The sequence below is a fragment of the Crinia signifera genome, chromosome 8 (genome assembly GCF_055691185.1).
Source record: "Crinia signifera chromosome 8, ASM5569118v1, whole genome shotgun sequence".
NCBI lineage: Eukaryota > Metazoa > Chordata > Amphibia > Anura > Myobatrachidae > Crinia > Crinia signifera.
The window spans coordinates 111,072,924-111,080,485 of record NC_139224.1 but is presented as its reverse complement, the minus strand read 5'-3'; the positions used below and the strand labels follow the sequence as shown (position 1 = coordinate 111,080,485).

The 7,562-nt window shown below is 42.2% G+C and overlaps 1 protein-coding gene across 2 annotated transcripts in view; it reads right to left on the bottom strand.

The window, feature by feature from the left end:
• Positions 1–3,197: 3,197 nt before the first annotated feature.
• LOC146026369 (flavin-containing monooxygenase 5-like) overlaps positions 3,198–7,562 on the bottom strand; it is a 58,321-nt gene continuing 53,956 nt past the window's right edge. For both annotated transcript variants that reach the window (XM_083156985.1, XM_083156984.1), the window contains exon 9: positions 3,198–6,047. In XM_083156985.1, the coding sequence (XP_083013111.1) occupies positions 5,711–6,047 (337 nt within the window). In that variant the 3' untranslated portion in view covers positions 3,198–5,710. The remainder of the gene's footprint in view (positions 6,048–7,562) is intronic.

Here is a 7,562-nt window from a genome sequence, read left to right as displayed (position 1 = left end):
AACTGCACGTATGTGTATGTGTTTTTTTTTTATAAATGTACGCATACACATAAATGCATACAGTAAGTAATGCGAAGTACAGCTATGCAATGCCAAGCTATAGCAAGCGTTGCTTGGTGGTGCGATGTTTTAGCCGATTCTTGTAGTGCATAGACACTGTGCATGTCAAAATGAATATGACAAACCAGCGCGCAGCACCGTTTTCTACTCCGGAGCTGCTGCAATTAGTCTCCGTTATGGAGCGGAGGCTGGGGCAGGCAGGTCCCTACATTTCAAATAGGGACAAGCGCCGGGCCTACGTTGCAGCCCGGCGCCGAATATTCGTCCACACAAATGTGCGGAGGACCATCGCCCAGCTGGAGAGGCGATGGTCCGACCTGCGTCGGCGCCAGACGGATTTACTCCAGCGTTTTCGGCGGCGTCTTGAACGCTGTAAGTATTGACGCAAAACACACATAATTAACAGTGAATGTTTTCATTTTCACATTATTAAATAATTATATTACATGAGGTCAATTGGGTGTTGATGATTTAGAAATGGCATATACTGTACTATATGTGTGATACTTCCTCTATCACATGCAGTAATGTGGATATGATATGTAATTGTAATAGAAATTTGACTGTAAAAATGACACTCATCCATTTTGTTTTTTAAACCCACAGCGCGGGAGAGAGCCAGACAGGCCCGTGAGGAGGCCCAGGAGGAGGCACAGCTGGAGGCCCAGGAGGAGGCCCAGGAGGTGGGGGTCCAGGAGGTGGAGGGCCAGGTGGAGGTGGAGGAGGAGGAGGCGGGCCAGGTGGAGATGGAGGAGGAGGAGGGCCGCCATGAGGCGGAAAACTTCTACTCCACTCCCCCTACACACACCCCTCCCCCTAGCCACTCACCAACCTCCTCATTCCCCCTTCATTCCCCACCCAGCTACCCTGGTCAGGATGACCCAGCCCTACCCCTACCCAACTACCCACCACCCAGCAACGTGGAGCAGAAAATGGGTGTGGAGCTTGCAGGCAGTGGTAAGTAGACGTAATGCCTTATTACTGACTTATTTAGGTACAGTTTGTTATGTCACACAGCTGATTACATTTTGCTTTAATATAGTAAAGACTAGTCCAAACAAATGGATAACAACAGACACACTTTGGGGTTATAGGGCCATGCTGCAAACGTGGAATCTGGAGGCTCATGTAGGTGATGAGTGTTTATTTATGGAGGGTCTTTCTATACAAGCACAAATAAAATATAAATGGAGTATGGCCAGGCCTGATTTATAATGGAGTCACAAGTGGGCAGTTCCCCTGGGCCCCCCTCTAGCCAGTGGGTCCGTGTTGTTGCCATGTATTTTTGAAAGCTATTATGTAGGATGGATTTTCCTTAGAAAATGTTTGGTGCATGGAAGAGGATTAGTGCTGCACCTTCACCTATCTGGCAATGTGACAATGATTCATGAAGTAAGGGGTAGAGGGACTAGCCTAGCCTTTTAATGTGGTATCACATTAAAGCAGTGACATGCAGGTTTATATGTATGGCAAAATGTGACAAGTTCTAGTGGATGTAGCTTTCTAGTACATTGGTTAGTGTTAAGGCAGGACAAGTGTGAGTGAGGCTCAAGTGTTGTTGCGATTTTGATACATACATTGACAATGTTATAAGTACCATATTCTGTAGTGTAAGCCACTGTGTGTGTGTGTGTCACCATCATCGTATTTATTTGAATTTGAAACACTATTGGCTATTTAATTGTGGATATGTATGATTTATCATGCTGTAGGTAGTTAGGATTGAATGTAGGTATCACAATGTGCAATGTCAACCTGAATAGCATACTTTAATGTTGAACCCCCTTTAACATGCCCACAGATGACCAGAGGGAAGAAGGCGAGGGTGTGCGAGGGGCCCTCCTAAGGCTGTGCCAGCACCTGCTCATCCTGGCAGCGGATGTGCAGGACCTCTGTGACCTGCTGCTTTAATTTTTATTATTATTGTTATGTTGTATTTAAATAAATGTTTCTATGAAAGTTAGAAGTGGTCTGTGTTTTTTTGTATAATTTTACAGTATAGGTATAAATAGTGATGTTTATTTATGTAAGGTGCAAAAGGTATATACAGTATATGGATGGGTTTATTGCATACAAGTGCTTGAAAGTGAAGGGTAATGTAAAGATGTACATAGTGTGTTGATGTGTATGTGTGTGTTTGCATTTGAAGAATAATTTATGATGTAATATGCATACATAACACATGGGCATAAAGGGGCAAGAAAGAATGTTTTGATTTTTGCATGATGTAAGGGTTCATCTAAAGTGGTAGTAAAGTGTTTAATTATCAATTTGAGAATTAATAGATGACCATTAAAAACAATCCCTTTTTAATGAGGTAGCCTAATTGCATAAGTGTGTCATGTGTGTGATGTATGAGTTCCGATGATAGTAGTATGTTTTGCGGAAATACACCGCATCGGTGCGTACGGCCAGGTTCCCGTCCGTTCTGATGCAGTAAGACCGTGCAGACGCTGTAAGACCGTGCAGAATATGTGTGTGTCCACCGCACACGCAAGGTTTGGATGTCGTCCGTAAACACGCCCTCTTCTTAAAGTGTGAGTCCGTCCGAATGCGGAGGACCGGTGGGCGTTTCTTCGTACCATGTCCGCACAGCGTGGCGTGCGGACCGCTCCGAAAGAATTCGGACCTTTATGCACCAACCAGAATAACCTCCATAGTTTGGAAAAAAATACAGATACAGAATGCTGCCTGGTAACTATGTTTGTGTGTAACTCGCAATCAGAGCAGCCAGTGAGCATTCTCTACCTGCCTCCTATGAAGTTCAATGGAGACACCCCAGGCCCAGCCCACCACTTCTTAAAGTTGCCTATGTAAGAATGCCTAATTGCTATAAAGTCCTAGATATAAATCTCCAGCCACAAGTGGAAATGTATACAAGTCAGTATCCCCCTACTTGCCTATGCTTGGCACCAGAGTATACGCAATGTGAAAACAAGCAACATGCAATTCACAAATGATTGTCTGATCTGCATCAGTCTCTATGTAACTATGATTTGGGAATAGATGTGTCCTCCTGCTGGTATTATTTGCCTTGGTCACACATCACCTGATGTCACTGAAATAAAACACGTCTGAAACTTTAATAGAAATCAGAAATAATTATTTTTGAATTAAGAATTTTATTGTTTCACAGAATAAATTAATTATTAAAAAACTGAAGAGCTTTTTACATAAAGTCATAAAAATATATATGTCATACAAAATTATAAAATAGTTTTTAGCATTTATATTGTATTAAGGTTCATTTGGACAATTCCTGTGGTACATCTCACACTGCAGCTCTTCGGCTCATCAGTACGAAGTTAATGAAAAATTGAGTAATCAGTAGATTCTATGTCTAATAATTCAGACCACTACAGGAATAGTACAGTATATTGAAGAATTTCTAGCCAAGAACCTCCTCAATATATACAAAATCAATTAACATAATAAACAGTTGTGACTTAATCATGTTACACTTAATTCAATCACATATATGACAAAGCCACAGTTCTAGTTGTACACATGAATCAAGGTATTTAGGGGGGATGGGGGTACATATAAAGGGCGATGAACTACTAGCCAATCAGATTCTGCCTAATATTTTACTGGCTGTGTTTGAAAAATAACAGATAGGAGCTGATTGTTTGCCACTATATCTCATGGACGATATACACATGGACTACAATTATTAAGCTAGGCTGCACTTTTGTTAGATTTGTTCCATCACTACCAAGATATTCCAATACATTTCATCAAGCTCAAACATACTGGCCCTTATTCTGGTTGATTCGCAAGGCTGCCCACACAGGCATGTGAACCGACGCATGCCACGCAGGCATGCGAACCCATGCAGGCATGCAAATGGACAATTTGCATAATTATCCATTTGCAGCCTTGGGTGCGGGGGGAGAAATCATTTGATGGTCGGCGACTATCGAATGATTTCTTCAGTGCTCGCAGATCTGAGACATCTCTATGGTGCCCCCTACACCTGCATCACCGGCAATCTGCATGGGAACACTGTAAAAGTAAGAAACCGGATGCACTTTAGAATAAAAGTGTTTATTGAATCAAATGAGCAGCATGGATGGCGTAATGGATAGCATTACTGTCTCACAGCCATGAGGTTTTGGTTTCAGTTCCCAACATGGCCTAAACTGTGTGCAGTTTGTATATTCTCCCCATGTTTTAATGGGTTTCCTCCATGTAATCCAGTTGTATGTGTGCATGTGGTACTGTAAGGAACTTAGATTGTAAGCTCCACTTGGGCAGGACTGATGTGAATCACTAAATATTCTCTGCTAAGTGCTGCAGAATATCTGTGTGCTATATAAATGACTAGTAATATAATAATGATAAACCCTTTTAAAGAACCAATTAACAAAAAAAAAGTTTATTTTTATTGAACTATGAAGGTAAGTGATTGGTCTGAGGTTCCCTGCTGCAGTATTGTACCTCTGCACTCCATTACATACAACCAATCTTTCTCCCACATCCATCACCTCACTGGATATGGAACAGACCAAAAAGGTTAAAAATGCAGGAATTAGAGTTCATGGTGGTGAATCAGATGTGGTTGGAAAGAACATCACTGCTTCTTACATGGAAGCAGCATCAATGCACAGACATGGTAATGCAGCAGGAGGCACCTGATATAAGTAGATGCCCGCTGCATGTGTGTGTGTCCCACTGCTGTGTCGGAGAACACATCATGGGTCACCTGCAAAGCCAAAAACCATGGGGTTATGTAGATTTGTCATCACAAATCCATCACTGGGGCCAGGAAATCTCCAGCAAAACATGAAGACCCTGGCCTTGGCACTCCCATAAAAGAAGGGGGACATGGAGCACTGAACTTCCCCCTCCCAGCCCCCAAATGGCACCACTGGCACATATCAACTTATGGCCCTATTTACAATGCATTCAATTTGTATTGGTTTTGTATGAGCCCACATCTTATGCCAATAAGATGATTAGAGAAGTGAGCCATATTCCAGAACAGAGCATTAGGAAGCTGGAAGTAAGGCTAGTTCTGTACTGTATGGAAACCTCAGTATACGATGGCTCATAGACAATGTCTAGGTACAGCAGACAGTCAATAGGTCGACACCAAAGGTATCCTATTGCATGTCCATATTTTGGCATCAAACTACTGACTGTCTACCTAGATATTGTCTGTGAGCTAATCCACACACAGATGCTTCACATCAAACTGTGTTGGTTTCATTCCCTTGGATATGTAGTAATAATGTGGGCCTTAAAAGTGGATGTTTGGCTTAGAGGAGTTAGTATTGTGTTTGTGTGGTTAGTATTGTGTTTATCATTATTACCAATCATTTAAAATATTAAAGCTGTGCATTTAAAATTGCCCCTGATTATTTATAGTTATTATCAGTGTCTTATTAATTTGTAGGACTACGGATAGACCAACCACTACTTTACAACTAGACAGAGGGGTATAGTGAAATTATTCAGTGTCACTCATGGGTACATTTAATAAAGCTTTTTAAAATACAAAAAGAGTTGATGTTGCCAACGGCATCTAATGATTCTCAGTATCATTTCTCTATTGCATCCTAGAATATGATAGACCGGTTGCTGTGGGTGACATCACCTCTTTTCATTTTTAGACTACAGTAGAAAGAACTACATTCTATATTGCTAATCAGTAGAAAAGATATACTGCAAACAGAAGCACTATTATCCCTAGGACCAAGTGCTCAAAAGAAAATCCGGAATTTTGTTCTACATAGCGAGTCTTCATGGGTTTCAGAGCTCGGTCCCATTGAGTTAGTATGGCCTTCCTAGCTTTGATCCACTTCCCAGTTCCGATTAGACGATATTGATAAGGTGTACAAGGCCCAAAACATATATTCCAGGCAAGCTTAGGATCAGAAAGAAAGAGATTCAACAAGTCGGGTTTTACACCTAACAACTCAGCCAGTTCATCCATGAATTCCACGTAATCCACTTGTATAGTGTGACGCTGACTGCACACATAGCTGAAATAAAGGGAGAAGATCGATAAGTGGAAAGCAAATTTATTGGGAGGCATCGAGTTTAGTCATGCCTTTAGCATACAATAAAGTGTGTTACAACAATTATTACTGTACGTTGTGAGTTGTGTCATTGTATTAAAAAAAATTGCCACCCCATTATACAGTTAAAAAAGAATGAACGGAGAGGATCCTGGGAGATCCGCAATAATTGCAATGGTACAGGGCGAAATAATGTTTCATGGATGGAAAGACAAAGTAAGGAAATACATAGAGAAATAAAGACTACCAATAAATCACGTGTTTGATTTGATAAGAAATGCAATAAAGAAAATGCACTTGTGATTATCTGGCTGCCGGTGTGGTGGAGAGTGGGCGTAGTATAAAAAGCCGAATTCAGAATATCGACAGCAGAATGCAGACCCCTTCTGAGGGGTAGATGTACGACCTGGAGATATGGTGAGGGTTAAGGGAGCGGTATAAGCACACATTATGTGTACTGACAATGCACCCCCCCATGTAATACAGATGTGGTGTGTGCAAGGTGATACAGTCTTCATGCTCCCTTGTTATGATCGGTGCTGCTTTAATGTGGTGCACCAATGTGCAGGGCAATGAATAAACGGTCAGTGGTAATGACCGTTCTGACACCTACACGGTGTCACATAGCTGCCGAGTCTCTGACAGCAATACAGAGACCCTGCACCTCTCAATAAATGGCCGCCGCCACTGAGAAGACACGGTAGAAGTAAACCTTCACCTCTAGCGGCTGTCTCCTTTGCTGCGGCGGCCATCCTTCGAGGCACACTGGGTCTCTTATGCTGTCAGAGAATCTGCGCTTCCACTGCGCAAACCCCCCCCCCCCCCCCCCCCCCCCGAATTAAGATTTATCCCCCATGGGCAACAAGCATTTAACCTCCTTTGGCAGCAAGCATATATTCCCCCCCCCCCCCGGAAACGAGCATTTAACCCCATATGACAGCACACATATACTCCCCCTGGCAACGAGCATGGAACCGCTGGCAACAAGATTGTAGGTAAGCAACACTTATGTGCCTAACAATGGGCTCAGATCTGAGCTCAGTACAAATTTGTTCGAAAAATGGGCAAAACCATGTGCACTGCAGGAGGATCAGATGTAACCTGTGCAAAGAGAGTTAAATTTGGGTGGGGTGTGCTGAAACTGAAATCTAAATTGCAGTGTCAAAATAATGCAGCCAGTATTTACCCTGCACAGAAACAAAATAACTGACAAATCTAACTCTCTCTGCACATGTTACATCTGCTCCACCTGCATTGCACATGGTTTTGCCCATTTTCCAAACAAATTTGTACTGAGCTCAGATCTGAATAAGGCCCAATGTGATTAATCGCAGTTAATCACAAAAATTTAATGCGATTAATTAAAAAATTTAATTGTTGCCCACCACTAGTTTTTTTGTTTTGTTTTATTTTGTATGCTTCATCACCTGTGACCACAATTAGTGTAAGCATGTACCCACACGGGCTTGCTCGCCAAGC